The 19,363-nt window shown below is 48.4% G+C and overlaps 1 protein-coding gene across 1 annotated transcript in view; it reads right to left on the bottom strand.

The window, feature by feature from the left end:
• Positions 1 to 1,284: 1,284 nt before the first annotated feature.
• The window catches only part of LOC310861998 (nucleolar protein 4-like), a gene marked incomplete at its 3' end in the record, with an annotated part of 47,014 nt that continues 28,935 nt past the window's right edge, over positions 1,285 to 19,363 (bottom strand). Inside the window, exons 2-12 of the mRNA XM_083769736.1 lie at positions 19,256 to 19,363; positions 15,837 to 15,948; positions 15,034 to 15,143; positions 14,617 to 14,764; positions 13,925 to 14,208; positions 12,610 to 12,798; positions 11,966 to 12,154; positions 4,737 to 4,856; positions 3,944 to 4,142; positions 2,880 to 3,000; positions 1,285 to 1,474 (exon numbers count right to left, since the gene is read on the bottom strand). The exon at positions 19,256 to 19,363 is cut by the window's right edge and continues 48 nt beyond it. Of these exons, the coding sequence (XP_083625862.1) occupies positions 1,285 to 1,474; positions 2,880 to 3,000; positions 3,944 to 4,142; positions 4,737 to 4,856; positions 11,966 to 12,154; positions 12,610 to 12,798; positions 13,925 to 14,208; positions 14,617 to 14,764; positions 15,034 to 15,143; positions 15,837 to 15,948; positions 19,256 to 19,363 (1,770 nt within the window). The remainder of the gene's footprint in view (positions 1,475 to 2,879; positions 3,001 to 3,943; positions 4,143 to 4,736; positions 4,857 to 11,965; positions 12,155 to 12,609; positions 12,799 to 13,924; positions 14,209 to 14,616; positions 14,765 to 15,033; positions 15,144 to 15,836; positions 15,949 to 19,255) is intronic.

Here is a 19,363-nt window from a genome sequence, read left to right as displayed (position 1 = left end):
AACTCCTTGCAACTGCCATTCTGGATAATTGTTGCAAGTAGTTGCATGTAGTTGCATGTTACAAGGAGTTGTGTGGTGAATCGTTTGTGCGGTTTGGGCTTTAAAAATGAGGCAACCACTCCAAGGACGAGACAGAGGTACTAGAGATACAATGATCCATTCTGATGCTGTGCTTCAGTCTCAGCAAAAAGTATTTTCCACGTAGCCTAATTTCTGTTGATCTCCCTCTCTCTATCTGTGTATGTGTTTGTTTTGCATGTGTGTACCGACGTCGGCGCATCCTAATCTGTTGAGGTTAGCAGTTCAGTGGCAGAAAAGAAACGGCCACGTCTTGTAGCAGCAATTCTCCCAAATTGTGTCCGGACGAATAAGTCAACATGGCGAGTGTTCGTTAGCTTGTGTGTTTGTTTCTGAAACTAGAGATATTTCTACTTAGAACAAATTAATTGTGTTGCCACGTGGTATATTCTTTTATCCTGTACTCACCAAAACGAGTCGACAACATCAAATTCCTACCACGTAACAATTAATGAGGGTAGCGTAGGTCACTTCATCACCAGGCGTCCTCAAAAATGAACGCAGGTACAAGCGACCCCACGTACCACAAACCTGTGCACACGACAGCAACATGTAAAAGTATGGTAAACATCTAATTTAAGCGCAACACCACCCACGACAACGCAATCCTCTCATGTCCTTAACACTCTTGTCGAACGGCTTGTTTGTTTCCGTTCTAATCTGCACAGATCATATAGCCTAGAAGACCTGAGAGGAGATGGAGGTCGAGGTGTCGAGGTGTCGACACGCGTCGGCCCGTGATATGTTTCCGTTCCTTCCAAATGCACGTACGTACGTACGCGTGTTTCCGTTCCTTCCAAGTGTAGCAGAGTGGCTCAAAACCTCAGCCCGGTGGCCTCAAAAGTCTTAATATCTCCCCCGAGTCACAGGCATAATATCCCTTTGGGCTTTAGTGGTTAAGATGTTGGCTTTCCACGCGGGAGACCCGGGTTCGATTCCCGGGTGTTACACAAACACACGTACCTACGGCGTACGCGTGCTGTTTAACGAACAAGGAGCATAAATAACAACCACAGGATCAATTGTGTGCTGCTGCTGCGGTTTCACCGGTCGAAACGCTTGTTTGCGTCTTTAAACGAACGGTACTTCAACGTCTAGCCTGAACACAAAGAGATAGAGAGACGGGACGGGACAGGCTTCACGTAGAAGGAGGTCTTGGCACCGTGTGGCTCAGCGTGGGTGGGGGGTGGAGGGGAGGGGGTCATTTCAGTTCTGATGCAGGATGAGGCTCTCCAGCTCGTCCGCCGAGCGCAGCAGGAAAGCGGCAGACTCTCGGTAGCCAGCGATGAGCTGGCGGACCGCCGTCACCTCGGGGGGGCTGAGCTGGTGGGCCGACGCCCCCCCGCCCCCTCCCCCTCCCCCCCCGCCCTGACCGCCGTGACTGATGCTGCTGCTGCTGTTGTTGGAGGAGGAGGAGGAGGAGGAGCCAGAGGAGACGACGGTGGTGGGGGGAGCCGATGCCTTCATGCTGAGGTCTGTAGGACCTGGTGGACGAGGAGAAGAATGTTAAATACTGATGAAGGAGAACGTGAGTGTGAGGCAGGTCTGTTTAAGTATAGACACGAGACAGGGTCTAAAGTCATACATGGGCAACTGGCAGCCCAGGGCCACATGCGGCCTAGATGGGGTCGTGCTGGGTTCCAGACGTTTTTGAATAACCTCTCGGAAAGGCTAGCGGATGTTTACACCAGTTTGAACCGGAACTAACCGAATATCGCATTTTGAGCAGATTATGAGCCATAATGCATATAAAGACGGCTTGCGTGCATGCACGTGGGAATTTTGGCTATTTTTAAGTTTTCCGGGTTTTACGTTTAACGGGTATGTGCCATACCCGTTAAGATGAGCTTACCCTAACTTAAGCTGTTTTAATGTGGCCATCAAGTTAAAGGTATATTCAGTGATTTCACTTAATTCAAATATCACTTATTTTTTTGTTTTGTTGTGATAATCCTCCCTACTATAGAGTGTGCTGGCCATATAAGGAGTTCCTCCCTGTCCCCAGTTAACCCCTGGGGGTCAAAAAACCTTAGGTTTCGTTTTTGACTCTCTATCCTGATTGGACGAAAGGCTGGGTCCCACAGCCAAAAACGAAACCTATGGTTTTTTGAGTGAAATCACTGAATATACCTTTAATGGTCAAACATGACCCACTTTAATTACTCTAATTAGTAGCTTAATGAGTAGTTATTGTTTTTTTTTACGTCCAATGTATTTTGTTCATAAAATTAACATAACTATAATTAAAGGCATTTGAAAGGCATTTGAAATTAAATAAAATTTTTACTTTTCATGTTTCAATTCAGCAAACATAGCTGATCTACAAGCTCAAAACGTGTCGCAGTGCGATGCATTTTGAGCTTGTAGATCGGCTATTTTTGCTACAACAGTAATATGCAATGTGGCCCTCTGGAGTTAGTGTGGAACTAACATTGTCAAAGATGCCCATCCCTGGTCTAAGTGGTCAAAACGCATTGACTGCCTAAATTAAAACATCTTGGTGTCATGTTTCTCTTTCGGACCGGCCAAGAATTGCATCACCTGTTTATTTTTTTATTTTTTTCTGTCATGTGATCCACGTGGTGTGTTGTGTCGCAGAGAAGACAAATGATGCGGAAAACAAATGATGAATAAATTATGTCTCATATAGGTTAGCGGCACAGTGACCTTCAGTGTCAAACGCCAAAGCTCTGGGAAACTCGTGTTATAGGCAGTCAATGTGTTTTAAACTGATGTGATATTGATGAATTCCAAATATTATCACATTAGTCTGTGGCACCGCTGAACCTGCATCACAGCACCTTAGGGTGCCACGGTCCCCACTTTGAGAAGCCACAGTCCCCAATGTGGTCACCACTTTGGTTACCACGGTCCCCACTTTGGTCACCACAGTCCCCACTATGGTCACCACTTTGGTCACCACTTTGGACGCCATCAAGGCACCACCAAAACACATTTTAGTCAGCTAATTGTAGATTTAGTCGACTAAAATCTTATGATATTTAGTAGACTAAAACTAGACTAATACTAAAACATCTCAGTTGACCAAAATGTGACTGAAAATAAATGAAATTTTATCCAAGACTATGGGCTCAATTTTCATCACCTCTAAACCCCTTATCCATAAACTTCTTTGCCTTTTTTTTACTATTTTGCAAAACATTTTTGAATAGTTAAAATGGCCAGTCTACAAGCTCACAACGTGTCAATGTAGATTGGCTAGTTGAAATTCAAAAATGTTTTTCAAAATAGTAAAAAAAAAGGCAAAGAAGTTTAGGGATAAGGGGTTTAGCGGTGACGAAAATGGAGCCCTATGACTGAAACCAAATCAACAGTTTGTAGCCTAGCTATTTTTTGAAAATCCGTGAAAATGTGGCAAATCTTTGAATATACATTCTTTATTATTATAATTTTTTTAGATCTTTTTTTGCGGCTTACGCCTTTTATTGGTTTTTTGAAGGGACAGACAGTAGGCTGACAGGAAACGGGAGAGAGATGGGGGAAGACATGCAGTAAAGGCCGTGTCGGGCTCGGGAGTCGAACCCGCGGCACACTGCGACTGGATTACCAGTCGGGTGCCCAGACGGTTACTCCACCGCCAGGGCCTGAATATACATTCATTCAGAGCAAATGTTTTTAACTCAAATATTTGCTTATGGGAGGTCCCTGCAACAACATATTTTCAGATGGGGGTCGGCGGCCAATTACATATAGTTTCCTTGACATGAAAAACTTTGAGAACCACTGACATAGAAACATAGGTTTTTCAGAAAACTGTTTAGAAGACATGTTTCTTTTTAGAATCGGCCTCAGGTCTAAATGGGTTAAAATCCACCCTAGCCGGTTCAGGATAGCTCAGCCTCACCGTTGGTCTGTGGAGTGGTGGCCGCGGCGGCAGTGTTCTGCTGGTTGCCCGTGACAACGGTCCCATAGCTGCGGATGTTGTAGCCGAGGCCTCCGTTGGTGAAGATCTGCTCCTGGGGCTGGGGGAACGCGGAGAAGCCCGACGACAGGGTCAAAGAGGTCTCCCTGGAGACGGGCTTGTCGACGGAGGCCGCTTCGTCCTATGGGAACGACAGGTTTGATTCGGCGGCGTTCTTTTGCTCCCGATCTGATTCAAATCATTTGATTTTGAGTATCTGCCAATACTGATTTTTCCCGATCCGATATTTATATTTTTAATTTTTATAGACCACTGTCATATCACAATAGTACAGTATCCAAAATCACAGATGATATCCAGTCTAATATGATGATATGGATACAGTATTGATACTAGGGTTGTCCAGATCATGTTTTTTCACCTGAACATTAATTGGGTGCAATCACATCATTTTCAAGTGATCGGAATCTGATCAGGATCCGATTCCGGTTCTCTCCTCAGTTCCCATACCCCACAGGTGGGTTTGTCGAAAGGGCTTTTTATACTGTGTGGAGTTTGCATGTTCTCCCCGTGTCCCCTAGGGTAGGCCCCTCACAAAAAACATGCAGTAATCCTGGTCTCTATACTGCCTCCCCCTGGCCAGTGTAGAGTAGGAGAGTAGCGACACGCTTTGATCGCCGGGTGAAACAAAATGGGTTAAAAAAATCGTGGGATAAAACTTTATTAAAAAGAAGAAGAAAAGAAAAAGATTCCCCACAAACACACACACACTCACAGTTGTCGGGTAGACGTCTAGTCGCATCCTCTTGGCAGCATTTCGGGTCTCGCTCTCACAGGCGGCGGCCAGGATGTTCTCAGCCATGGCAGAGGTGAGGTGAGGAGGCGTCGGCCGGATCTGAACACACAACACAACACAGTTAATCTGACCAGATCTGACCACACAACACAACACAGTTAATCTGACCAGATCTGACCACACAACACAACACAGTTAATCTGACCAGATCTGACCACACAACACAACACAGTTAATAATAATCAGTGATTAAAACAAAACAAAACAGAGACGTTTCCCTATCAAGGAGCAGCTTTTCCATAGCTTACACAGTCAGGCCGGGGAAAGCATCTGTGTAATTTTAGATTTGAACCAAAAAAGAAAATCTAAACACCTAAAAATGCTTGTAAAGCTGCTATTTTTTGAAAAACCACAAACATTTGTGCAAATCTTTGAATATATTGTTATGTCACAATATGCGTAACTTACGCGTATTGCCAGTGACGGAACAAGTACTACATTGTTTTACTTAAATAAAAGTATCAATACTGCAATGTAGAACTACTCTGTTACAAGTAAAAGTAAAATTCAAATTGTACTTGAGTAAAAGTACGAAGGTATTAGTATCAAAATGTAGGCCTACTTAAAGTATCAAAAGTACAAAGTACTATTATGTGAATGTTTTCAAATGTATAACAAAACATTTGAAAATAACCAAGATCGGAAGATGGCACCCCTCTGATTCTACTGGGTGACTTCAACCTTCCTACCGCAGAGAAGTATCTTCCCGTTGCATCCCTTCTGGCCTCATTTGACCTCTCCCTATCTCCCTCCCCTCCCACTCACAAGGCTGGTAATGTTTTGGACCTTGTGTTCTCCAGAGCCTGCTCTCCCTCCACACTCTCTGTTACCCCCTTATTTAGGTCTGACCACCACTTCATAACCTTCTCCCTCTCTCTCTCTCCACCCTCCCGCCTAAACCGCCTATTAACCCTCCGAACGTCACATCCCGACGCAATCTCAAGTCCCTAAACCCCTCCTCCCTCTCATCCTCTATTCTCTCCTCTCTACCCTCCCTGGAGTCCTTCCTCTCCCTCTCACCTGACACTGCAACCTCATCCTTCCTCTCCTCTATCTCATCTGCATTCGACCAACACTGCCCGCTCTCATCCAGGCCAGCTCGCTCATGTCCACTGGCTCCCTGGCTATCTGAAACTCTCAGATCTAAACGAACACCTCTAAGGGCAGCCGAAAGAAAGTGGCACAAGACAAAGCTACCAGATGACCTTTCCCACTTTCACTCACTCCTCTCTGCCTTTGCCCACTCACTATCCACCGCTAAAACCTCTTTCTACCACACCAAAATCCAATCCTGTACTTCTAACCCAAGGAAGCTCTTCTCCACTTTCTCCTCCCTCCTTAAACCCCATCCCCCCACTCAACCTTCATCCCTCACTGCTGATGTTTTTGTCAACTACTTTGAGAAGAAGGTTGATGATATAACATAAAGTGGCATCTGATTCAACCAACACTAACCCCAACATACCATGCATGTCCTCCTTCTCTCCTCTTTCCCCAGACGAGGTTCTACAACTAGTGACATCGAGTCTAGACCTACCACCTGTCCTCTTGACCCTGTCCCGTCTCCAATCTTCCAGACCATCGCACCTGATCTGCTCCCCTTCATCACCTCCATCATCAACACCTCAGTAACCTCAGGCTGCGTCCCATCTGCCCTCAAGTCAGCCAGAGTAACACCACTCATGTCAAGAACTACAGACCGGTATCACTCCTTTCATTTATTTCTAAAACCATTGAACGTGTTGTCTCCAACCAGCTCTCTCTCCATCTCTCACAGAACAACCTGCTGGATCCCAACCAATGTTCCCTCTAAAAATATTTCGGTCTGAGCAAACACTCAAACCTCCTGAGCAGACATCAGCAACTTCTGAGCAAACATACGTCACCTTGACACCAACTATCCAAACGTTAGATAATGCGAAGTGAGCGCCCCTCACTTCACACAGGTGTAATCTTTTCCCTTTTTTCCAAATGGATTTTGGTATAGGCCTACGAGTGAATCAATGAATAGTTACATAAGGTTACGCAAGTTACAACATTTGTATTTTATATCAAGGCTAGCAATTTTAGGAATATTCAGTTAGTCTTCAGTGGTTCTCAACCTTTTCAGGCTGTGACCCCCCAAAGTAATCGAACTGGGGACCCCCCACCCAGACAAGCAACAGAATGGTTCCACATATAAATGTGAAAATAGACATCTACAAGCTCGTTGTGAACTTGTAGATCGTCTATTTTCACAATTGTTGCCTATTTCGTTATTATTTAATAATCTGGCCAATGTTTCACCAGTTTTTATAGCATGGTTTGCTGATTACTTTTGATGCAGTAATGGTATTTTTCTTTTAGAGCCTTTGAGGTATTATAAAAGTATTAAAAGTCCTTAAATTGTCACTTCACTGTCATCTGGGGTCCCCCACCTCCAAATCATGTGGGGACCCACAGGTTGAGAACGACAGGTATATGAATACTCAATTGTGCTTTACATGGGGAGCATGAGAAAACGTAAAAACTTTATTGGGACACTCACACACACACACACACACACACACACACACACACACACACACACACACACACACACACACTATGACGAGTTTGTTGGTGTGTCTTTGAACTCCTAGTTTCTCAGTCTCAGATTGTCAGCAGCCCCTTATGGCCCCTACTAGCTCTACATAGCAGAGGGATTGATTGATTGAAGAAAGATGTATTAACAGATTGGAGAACTACAGAGAGAGAAAGGTTCCATATGCCGCTAGACCCTAGAGATTAGCGTTAGCTTCCACATGTTTCATTCACAAGTACACCGGACTGGAGGCATGTTGTGTACGGGCGCACTGAGCCCACTGTGCAATGCAAACTAATAGGCGAGTGCGCTCCGGTGTGGTATTTCCGAACGCGCCCGTAGTGATAACCACGTTAGCTACTAGCTACCGCGAAGCTAACGCGTTAGTCCCCCTCTCGTTGTTGTTGCACACAGCCTTTTAAATCTAAATGCACCAACGCACGGGTCCAAGCAACGCGATCTTATCTGGTTCTTGTGTACCGTTTCATTAGCACTGAGCACTGACTGCACTGCTGCCTGCTGTCGCCGCACAGTCAAACACAGGAGGAGAGGAGAGGAGGCCATAGAGTAATAAAAGGAGGGGCGGAGACCTGTCGGTCGCCTCGCCTGTGTAATGATTACACTGTAATCTAAATAAAGTGTAAAGTAAATAAAAAATAAAGTGTGGGCAAATATCGACTCGGGATAGGTATTATTACTGTAGTGTAGATGATACTCGGGGACACTTTTTGTTTTTAAGAAAACTTTAAGAAAACTTTTTTACACCAGCGTCTGTGCGCGACGGATTTCAGTTGTGCGCGAGAGCATTTGGCCATGTGCGCGCGCGCACGGGCGCACGTTAGGGGGAATATTGAATTCCCAACCAGTCCGGATTCAAGAAGGCCCACTCCACAGAAACTGCCCTGCTGGCAGTCACAGAAGCACTACATGCTGCCCAAGCTGCTTCCCACTCTGCAGTACTGGTTCTCCTAGACCTATCTGCAGCATTTGACACAGTGAACCACCAGCTGCTCCTAGACACCCTAGCGGATCTAGGCATCGGTGGAACGGCACTAAAGTGGTTCTCCTCCTACCTCACCGACCGGACCTACCAGGTCTCCTGGAAAGGTCTGTTATCATCCCCCGAACCCTCCAAACTGGGGTCCCACAGGGATCTGTACTTGGTCCCCTCCTTTTCTCACTGTACACTAAATCCCTTGGCACTATCATATCTGCTCACAATATATCCTATCACTGCTACGCCGATGACACACAACTGTTTCTATCCTTCCCCCCCCTCTGCCACTCAGGTGGAAGAGCGCATCACCGCATGCCTGGCTGACATCTCACAGTGGATGTCCTCCAACCACCTCAAGCTGAACCCAGACAAGACTGAGCTTCTCTTCTTCCCAGCAAAGTCCTGCCCTATGCGGGAGCTAACTATTTCCGTAGACAACGCCCTGGTAACGTCTGTCCCAACAGCCAGGAATCTTGGTGTTGTCCTGGACAGTCAGCTCTCGTTCAAAACTCACATCACAGCTGTCACTCGATCCTGTAGGTTCACACTCTATAACATACGACAACATAACATTACACCGTTCCTCACCCAGGAATCAGCCCAGCTCCTAAACCAGACAACAGTCTTGTCAAAACTCGACTATTGTAACTCCCTCCTTACTGGCCTACCAGCATGTGCACTTAAGCCTCTCCAGCTGATCCAAAATGCCGCAGCTCGCTTGGTCTTCAACCAGCCAAAGTTCTCACACCTGCTCCGCTCCCTCCACTGGCTCCCAGTCGCTGCCTGCACAGAATACAAAACTCTGATGCTGGCATTCAAAGCAACCAAAGGTATGGCTCCCCCATATCTTGCAAATATGATTGAACTCTACAAACCCTCCCGCGCACTCAGATCAGCCAACGCAGGGAAGCTGGAAGTACCCTCACTAAAAACGCCGGGACAACGCTCCACACGTCCCAAACACTTCTCCCTTCTGGCTCCAAAACTGTGGAATGCACTTCCCATTGCAGTCAGAACTGCAGCATCACTCCCAATCTTTCGCCTTAGTCTGAAAACCCACCTTAGATAGCATTTCTGTAGACTTAGATAGCATTTGATACAGACTTATAGCATGTTATGTAGACAGCACTATAATTGCATTGTATGTAGTCATAGCACGCCATAGTACATATGTATAGCATAGTAGTATATATGTATAGTTTATATGTATAGTTTCATTATATAGATATTCCACTGTTACTTTCTTAGCTTACGCATGTTTCATGATAAATGCTTTTATGTGATGTATTCCCATGCTTTTTTGTTCTTGCTTAATGTAAATCGCTCTGGATTAAGAGCGTCTGCTAAATGCCTGAATTGTAAATTGTAACCACTCTACAAGCTATCGGCTATTTTCAAAAGGCCAAAATGTATATAGAGCTGAAGTGGGTAATGTATGTTTTGTAATAATAATCCAAATCTACAAAGTAACTACTTTATAGAAGTAAGTACATATTGGAAGTACAAAGTATAAATAACGTACCTCAAATTTGAGGTAATTTGTACTTACACACAGTACTTGTAGACAGTAATCTCGTACAGACAGTAATTAAGTAAATTTACTTAGTTACTTTTCACCACTGATTGTTTTTCTCCCGCTCTGCTCTCTGCCTGTCACTCATTATTACGGGTCCCGCCCATTCACTCAGCTCTCAATCACTCCATAACTCAGTCAACTCCGCCTCTCACCACGTAAAGATGAAATTACCTACCTATAGTTCCATCCTGGAAGCTAATCTTTCCGGTGATAAAATGGCCACCAACGTAAGCAAAAAAGTCAACCAAAGAACAAGATTCCTTTACAGGATCTCCTCACTGGTCAACAAAAACACCTTGAAGACCTTAACAAGGTTTCTTTGACTATGCATGCACCTCCTGGTACCACAGCACCTCAAAGGGCCTTAAAACTAGGCTCCAGACTTCCCAAAACAAACTGGTCAGGCTCCTACTTGGCCTCACCCCCCGAACCCACCTTAGGGTTAGGGTCGACGATAGAGTACAGCATCTTGCAATGGGTCTGGTCCACAAGATTCGATACACCACCAAGATACCCATGTACCTGTCTAGATACTTCCTTAATGTCAACGAAGTCCACACCCACAACACCAGAGGGAGTGCGAACCATGTTCAACCCAGATTCGGCACAAACAAGGGACTATATTATTTTCGCTCCTATGCCACCAAAATGTGGAACGCCCTACCAACAGTCATTAAGGTCAGATTCTCACCTAATACTTCGGTAGACTCAGATCCGTATGGGCGGGGAATTTGAGGTTCTTGCATATTTAATTGGCTGCGGTTTGCCTTCACACTGTCATTCGCAGCAATTGGAAACGCAGCAGGGGGGACCTTTATCAATGTGTTCCATTCATAAACTAGCCTACACAGTGAAATCTATGGTGATAAAATTACACTCATAACGTGCATGTGTCGTGCCGTCTGGGACCCCCCCCCCCCCTCTCTCTCTCTCTCTACGCACGCAGCCGCCACACACTGTTCTTTTGGGCATGGAGGCACAGCGCTGCATGAGCGCACTGATATAACTCCCCAGTCCCACACAGTGACAGCACTCCATGTTTACGGCACGCACAGACAGACAGACAGAATATTATGTAGGCTATAATACACTGCAGTGTTTTTATGTGTTTTCTTAAGCAATTGATTAATGTAGCCTACACGTCCTCATTTCGATCAGGGCTTCAGTCTCCTTATTCGACCACGTCTATCCACAGTAACGGGACATCTTTGCGCTGCGTAAAATATGCCTTAACCGTCTCCAACTGTGTTCAGCTCCTCACCCGCCACATTATGTTTGCTTCATTTCCTTTATTTACTGCGGATTGCATTCACACCTGCACCGAATCGTAGTCAAGTGCGATTCGAAGCGAAGCGAAACCCACGTTTTTGGGCGGAGTAAAATGCGGTTATTTGCTGCGCATTAGGATTCGAATGAGCCTTCACACCTGCCAAACGAAGCGCACTTTCTGACAATGCGCAGAAGGATTCGTTTTAATCGCAGCAAAGCTCTCTGGTATGAATGCGACCTTAGACATGTGAATCCCTTGACTCCTTTAAAACCGCTCTCAAAGGGCACCTACGGACGGCTGCAATTCTAAACTGGCCCCCGTAAAATCTGAATCCCCCCCACCTCTTTTTCCCCTCACTGTATAAATTATGTTTCTTTTCCCTTTTTACCTCCTTTATGATGAATTCCTGTTCTGTTCTTTGACTATATAGAAGTGTCTATTTGTACGCCTCTAAATGTTTTGATGAATTGAACAAGGTTTACCCTCTTGTAAACAAGTGTAATGCTTAATTGGGTCACAGTTAACAGTCTTTGTATTGAGTTTGTGCTTGAAATGTACTGTAATTCTGCAAACTGTTAATAAATATTTCAATCAATCAATCAATTAATGGTCCTCCGACTCATCGGTCCACCAATCATCTCCAGCCATCAGCCTATATAAAGCAGCTGTGTTGCCACCCCTCCATCCAATATCCATGCCATTCCACCAGTCATTCCCAAACAATAGGTTCCCCCCCCCCTACCTCGAAGCCCCCCTTCTTCATGCGGCGGCAGGATTTGAGGTAGGTGCGTATGCGTTTGCGGGAGCGCTCCTGGAACTCTGGGAACTGGCGTCCACACGACTCCATGATGGCCTGGATCTTCTCCTTGGGCTGCTTGGAGATGGGAACCATGCGGTCCAGGTTCTCGTCCACGAACAGGCGCACGAACATCTAAACGGGAGGAGAGGATTAGAACTACAAATATGGAGGCATTCAAACTACAAACATGGAGGAGCAGAGGAGACATTAGAATTACAAACATGGAGACATTAGAACTACAAACATGGATACATTAGAACTACAAACATGGAGGAGCAGAGGAGACATTAGAACTACAAACGTGGAGCATCATAGGAGACATTAGAACTACAACATGGAGGAGCATAGGAGGCATTAGAACTACAAACAGAGGATCAGAGGAGACATTAGAACTACAAACATCTGACGTTGAAAGCCTTCAGTCTCTCGGGGTCGTTGCCCTCTGTGCGTGCATACGTGCGTGCGTGTGCATGCGGTCTTGCATTGAAAGCTTTCAGTCTCTCGCAGTCGTTGCCCTCTGTGTGCGTACGTGTGTGTGTGTGTGTGTGTGTGTGTGTGTGTGTGTGTGTGTGTGCGTGCGGTCTTACGTTGAAAGCTTTCAGTCTCTCGGGGTCGTTGCCCTCTGCGTCGTTGATCTTGTCGCTGTCATCGTGGTCATCGTGTTCGTCATCGTCGTCGTCCATCAGGTGTGTTCGTGCGGACCCCGCCAGGTCCTCGGCGCTCGCGCTCAGCTCCGTCTTCACTGAGTCGTAGCTTCCCGAGCTGTACTGAGGAGACTGATTGCGTGCGCACACACACACACACAACACAAACCTTAGTCACTGTACGCCAGCGGTTCCCAAACGTTTTAGCCCGTGACCCAAACTAGTGAAAATAGCAGATCTACAGGCTCAACGCTTGTTGTGTACGGTACTACGGACATATTGATGATTCTGGGGTGTGTCTGGGGCATGTCTCCATAGACAGAAAGGCTCTGCATGGGGCGTCTGTATCTGTAGCCTGGGCAGCATTTCATTACGTGTTTATGATCTGGTCGGGAGCGGATGGTATAACTTTTTGAGGGGCGCTAGCCGGGCCCTCCTATGCCCAGCTTACCGGGTTTGTATAAACACAAACAAGGCCGGTGTGATGTTGTATGATAATAAGAGGATTGTCTGATTTTGGCTTTTTGACTCAAAGGCTTTTACAGTAGCTTTCAGGAAGAAGCCGGGAATACACCAGGAAGACACATTTGCATATTATAATAACCGCATCTGGGGGTCTATTAGAGCAGTGGTTTACAACCAGTGGTCCTTGGGGGCATTCCAGATGGTCCCCAGCTGACTGATGGAGAGTTGGTAACCAATTGGACCCTTATAGATCTTTAACTCTTGAGTGTAAAATGGCCAAATAGAGAATGTAGAAGAATTGTTATTTTGATAAACGTTTGCCAAAAGCATGGAATTGTAGCAAAATCTTATCCAACAATACCAGAATATTCTTTAGTTTTGGAGAGGCTAAATGTCATCCAATGTTGGTCCGTGGCTCAAATGACGAATAATGAATGGTCCTTGAAATGAAACGGGTTGAAAACCACTGTATTAGAGTAATAGACCTCCAGAGAGACACAAACCTATTACCCATTGGTTGTAGTTGTGCCGTTTCTTATGGTTGGGACAAAAAATCCTGTTCTCTCCATCCACTACCATTGAAATAACAGGCTAACCCTATGCCAAGCTTTAAGGGCTTGTGATTGGCTGATCACCTCATAGCGATGATTTGATTGGCTGAGCAAAGTACATATTGTGTGAGTGAGGGCAGAAAAGCGAAGACGGAAAAGTGTGGAAATTTCGATTGGCCAGAATGAGATGATGTATGGTGATCAGACTGCCCCTCACTTAATTGTGCAGCACTACTCCCTACCTTGCCGCCGTATTCCGTTTTGCCCGGTGGGTACCTCCGGACGCCGGTGGGGGCGTGGTCCGTGGGGTAGGAGGCGAGAGGGGAGCCCCCTGGTGGCAGCGGCGTGTCGGCCAGGTTCTCGGAGGAGGACGAGGACGAGGTGGTGCTGAAGTCCAGCGGAGCGCTCAGGACCGCCAGGGTGACACCCAGAGGAGGGCCGGGAGAGGTCAGCACCAAGTCAGAGGTCAGCGGAGAGGTCAACGCTGGCAGGCCGCTGGCACTGCCACTCTCTGAGGAGGACGAGTCTGGAGGAGGTGGAGGTACATTTATTCAACTGTACTTATTGATTCATTACGTCAATTACGGCACTGGCCATAAGCCGGTTAAGTGCAATTCCATTTCTTATATATTTTTTATCCCATGATTTTGTAACACATTTTTTCACCCCCAGTGTCAATTATCTACACTTCCTCTGCCAACCTGGGGGGGAGGGGGGGGGGGACTGACCTCATGCTCCCTTCTAGCCCGGTTGGCACGTGGAAGGACACGAGGAGAGAACACGCCCTCAGTGCCCACAGCGTCCAAGTACAATTATGGGGTATTTGTATACTTTGCTTGAGTGTTTCCGATTCCGAATCTATTTGTAGATTTTGATTATTATTACAAAACATACACATGCACACGTGCACACCCACGCGCGCACACACACTCACCGTCCTCCTCCTTAATGGCGGTGGGGGGGCTATGGACCCTCTCTCCGTTAGGGGGGAGGGGCTCAGGCACTGGGGGGGCGGGGTCAGCCGTGACCCACGTGGACTCACTGGTGTCCATCATGTCCTCGCTGCTGAGAGAGCTGTCGTCCTGCATGATGAGAGACAGACAGGCAGAGAGAGAGAGAAATTGGCAACCCTACACACCTGAAAATGTATTTTTTGTTTATCAAAAAGCTGGAGGGAGACCCAAGCTTGTTACTGAAACAACACTTAATGATTAGGCTACTATCACAATATAGAGCTATTTAAACACTGTTACTGAACAATATAGCTCTCTATTTAACACTGTTACTGAACAAACACTCTACAGCAATGATTACTGTCACAATATGGACTTTTGTCCTTTTAACAACGTACCCGTTCGTTGGCACTCATGCAGTGTAGTTTCATTTGTTTCAGGTAGGTGGCAGTAAGGGGCATGTTGTAGTCAATGAGGTCCGGGACCAGAGAGGTTGGTCTGTCATTTTCTGTAAGAAAACAAAACAATAAATCAATAAAAAAAATTACTAGGACTTCTATATCTTCACACAATGATTAGATGATACATAATTGATACTAATTGATAATTGGCTATACTACATACAGGGAGGCTGGAATCAAATCAAACAATATAGCCTCTGCATTCTCCGCTATGTCCACCAGAGGGACTCTTTAATCACTTTTGGAGCATTTCCCCCCATTAATGAGATGAGAACGACCTCTTGAGTCTCTGTTACAACATGTTCACGTTGTGTGTGCGTGTGCGTGTGTGTGTGTGTGTGTGTGTGTGTGTGTGTGTGTGTGTGTGTGTGTGTGTGTGCGTGTGTGCGCGTGTGTGGTGCTGGGGTTGAAGTGACCCTTGACCTCATCGTTACCTTTGAACTCTGCAGTGCTGGGGTTGACGTGACCCTTGACCTAATCGTTACCTTTGAACTCTGCTGTGCTGGGGTTGACGTGACCCTTGACCTCATCGTTACCTTTGAACTCTGCAGTGCTGGGGTTGACGTGACCCTTGACCTCATCGTTACCTTTGAACTCTGCTGTGCTGGGGTTGAAGTGACCCTTGACCTCATCGTTACCTTTGAACTCTGCAGTGCTGGGGTTGACGTGACCCTTGACCTCATCGTTACCTTTTAACTCTGCGGTGCTGGGGTTGACGTGACCCTTGACCTCATCGTTACCTTTGAACTCTGCGGTGCTGGGGTTGATGTGCATCCTCTTCTGACACTCTCCACAGCTCATCAGGAAGCGCGTCACCGCCTCTCTGGGAAGGAAGGCGTACGTCTCTGCTATCTGTGACACACACACGTAAACACATAGACAGGGGGTTAGGGGCTGCATGGTGGCATCACTTCAGCGCATCTCGCGCCTGTGTGTGTGTGTTAAGGCTGTACCCTAGCCCTGTTTTTAGGACTCGAACTTCGGCAGGAATTTTCGAGCGAACATCCGGACCATTTGTTTCTAATTAATTAATTTCTCTGAGTGCTTTTAACCAGGCTGCAATTCAACACGAGATATCCGCCTTGAACATGATTAGCGCAGCGCTGAAGAGAGCGCAGCGCCCTCTCTTTATCAATCTCTCTCGTCTCTCCCAACACACACACACGCACGCGCGCACACACACATACACACACACACACACACAAACACAGAGTGTCAAGTGGCTCTGACATGTGCTCTGCGAAAACAGCTCATATGCGAGCTCATCATTCCATAAAAATGAGCCATATTGAATGAGTTCTCAAGCAGCCCCCAAAACTTGGTAATAGTGAGTACCTGTATGACTGTCCATATTTTTTGTCAGACCAAAAATGCTTCCCAATGTCTCGGTAAGCTTGCTGGCAGGCAGCTAAGACGAGAGTGTAGCTTGCTCGTTAGCTGTCTCTCGTTCATTAATTTGTTCCACCTGTGTAGGCTACTCTCAGAAGCGCATTGAGTGTGTGTTGTGTGTGTGTGTGTGACTGTGTTTGTCTCTTCTGCTGTCATGCAGGACTTTCAAATTATTGTAAACACAACATGAACATAGTAGTAGTACTCTTATTATGCATATCGCATATTTTCGAGTAAAATAACAATAATACATTATTTAATGTAAAAAAAAGAATGGTTCAAGCCCATTAATTAAGATTCGAGTGCCAACCCTAACGAGCGAATGTTCGAACCCCGAATGTTCTGGGACAGCCTTAGTGTGTGTGTCTCTCTCTCTCTCTATGTCTCTCTCTCTCTAACCCCTGTGGCATTCCCCGTGCAGTTCGATGCGACCTTCACGTGACCATGGACAGACCCTCCCCCCCCCCCCCTCCCACCAGGGGGTGATATGATATAAAGGCCACCGCCCCCAGAGCTTAGTGTGTGCTCCACATCCCAGAAGGCCGTGCGGCGGCGGTGACAGTACCCCCCCCCCCCCCCCCCCCCCCCGGCCTCGGCGCTGCAGCCCACCTCCTCAAAATGTTACCATCTATGAGAGCTGACAGGACCTCTCTACCGGGCAGCGGGGGGGAAGGGGGGTCCCGGAGGGGGGGGGGGGGGACCTCCCACTGTGTCTCATAACACAGACTCACACACGCACACACACACATGTTCCCCCCCGAAGCGGGCAGGCAGACAAAGCCCCTCCCGTCCTCGTTTTCTGCCTGTCCCGTGCCACCGTGCCACCCGGTGAGGGCACAGACAGACCCCCCTCCCCACACACACACACACCCCGGAGGCCGTATACCGACATGTGTGCCATGTGCGTACACTCACAGGAACATGTCTCCTCCCATCTGCGCTCGCTGGCTTGCTCGCTCGGTCGCGAGCCGCAAGTAGCTGATCAAGCTTTGTACGAGCTTGTAGATCGGCTGTTTTAGACTATAGGCCTACATCACTCTTGTGTTGTCTTTGTTGCGGATGAGCGTGCGTGCGTGTTTGATAGTTACCTTGGTAACTAGTAATGAGGATAGGAGAGCAGGTTGAAAAGTGTTTCATTGTCTCATTTAGAACTAAGTGACTGGCGGGAGCTTGAATAGAGCTGTTGAGAAATAGGGTGCGTACTGGAGGACGTACTGTTGTATCCTCTACTGACTGCCCTGCCAGTGAGGAGCCCCCACCGGGAGGACGTGCTGTAATATGATACCTACCCCCCCCCCCCCACCGGGAGGACGTGCTGTAATATGATACCGACCCCCCCCCCCCCCCCACCGGGAGGACGTGCTGTAATATGATACCGACCCCCCCCCCCCCCACCGGGAGGACGTGCTGTAATATGATACCGACCCCCCCCCCCCCCCCCCCCACCGGGAGGACGTGCTGTAATATGATACCGACCCCCCCCCCCCCCACCGGGAGGACGTGCTGTAATATGATACCGACCCCCCCCCCCCCCCCCACCGGGAGGACGTGCTGTAATATGATACCTACCCCCCCCCCCCACCGGGAGGACGTGCTGTAATATGATACCGACCCCCCCCCCCCCCCCCCCCCACCGGGAGGACGTGCTGTAATATGATACCGACCCCCCCCCCCCCCACCGGGAGGACGTGCTGTAATATGATACCGACCCCCCCCCCCCCCCCCACCGGGAGGACGTGCTGTAATATGATACCGACCCCCCCCCCCCCACCGGGAGGACGTACTGTAATATGATACCGACCCCCCCCCCCCCCCACCGGGAGGACGTGCTGTAATATGATACCGACCCCCCCCCCACCGGGAGGACGTGCTGTAATATGATACCGACCCCCCCCCCCCCCCCACCGGGAGGACGTGCTGTAATATGATACCGACCCCCCCCCCCCCCCCCCACCGGGAGGACGTGCTGTAATATGATACCGACCCCCCCCCCCCCCCCACCGGGAGGACGTGCTGTAATATGATACCGACCCCCCCCCCCCCCCCCCACCGGGAGGACGTACTGTAATATGATACCGACCCCCCCCCCCCCCCACCGGGAGGACGTGCTGTAATATGATACCGACCCCCCCCCCCCCCCCCCCCACCGGGAGGACGTGCTGTAATATGATACCGACCCCCCCCCCCCCCCCCCCACCGGGAGGACGTGCTGTAATATGATACCGACCCCCCCCCCCCCCACCGGGAGGACGTGCTGTAATATGATACCGACCCCCCCCCCCCCCCCCCCACCGGGAGGACGTGCTGTAATATGATACCGACCCCCCCCCCCCCCACCGGGAGGACGTGCTGTAATATGATACCGACCCCCCCCCCCCCCCCACCGGGAGGACGTGCTGTAATATGATACCGACCCCCCCCCCCCCACCGGGAGGACGTGCTGTAATATGATACCGACCCCCCCCCCCCCCCCCCCCACCGGGAGGACGTGCTGTAATATGATACCGACCCCCCCCCCCCCACCGGGAGGACGTGCTGTAATATGATACCGACCCCCCCCCCCCACCGGGAGGACGTGCTGTAATATGATACCGACTCCCCCCCCCCCCACCGGGAGGACGTGCTGTAATATGATACCGACTCCCCCCCCCCCCCGGGAGGTCGTACTGTTGTATCCTATACTGACTCCCCTGCCAGTGAGGAGCATACTGTTGTATCCTATACTGACTCCCCTGCCAGTGAGGAGCATACTGTTGTATCCTATACTCACCGCTTTGTAGGTCTTCTTCTGGCCGGCGTGTTTGGGCGCCCGGCCTGGGTCAGCGCCCATCTCTACGTGCATGGCGTAGATGATGTCGAAGAAATCCTCCACCACCGC

This window comes from Protomyctophum parallelum, assembly GCF_964188405.1.
Source record: "Protomyctophum parallelum genome assembly, chromosome: 7".
In the NCBI taxonomy this organism is placed as follows: Eukaryota; Metazoa; Chordata; class Actinopteri; order Myctophiformes; family Myctophidae; genus Protomyctophum; species Protomyctophum parallelum.
Note: the sequence above shows the minus strand (reverse complement) of the source record. Positions and strands in the feature narration are given on the sequence as shown.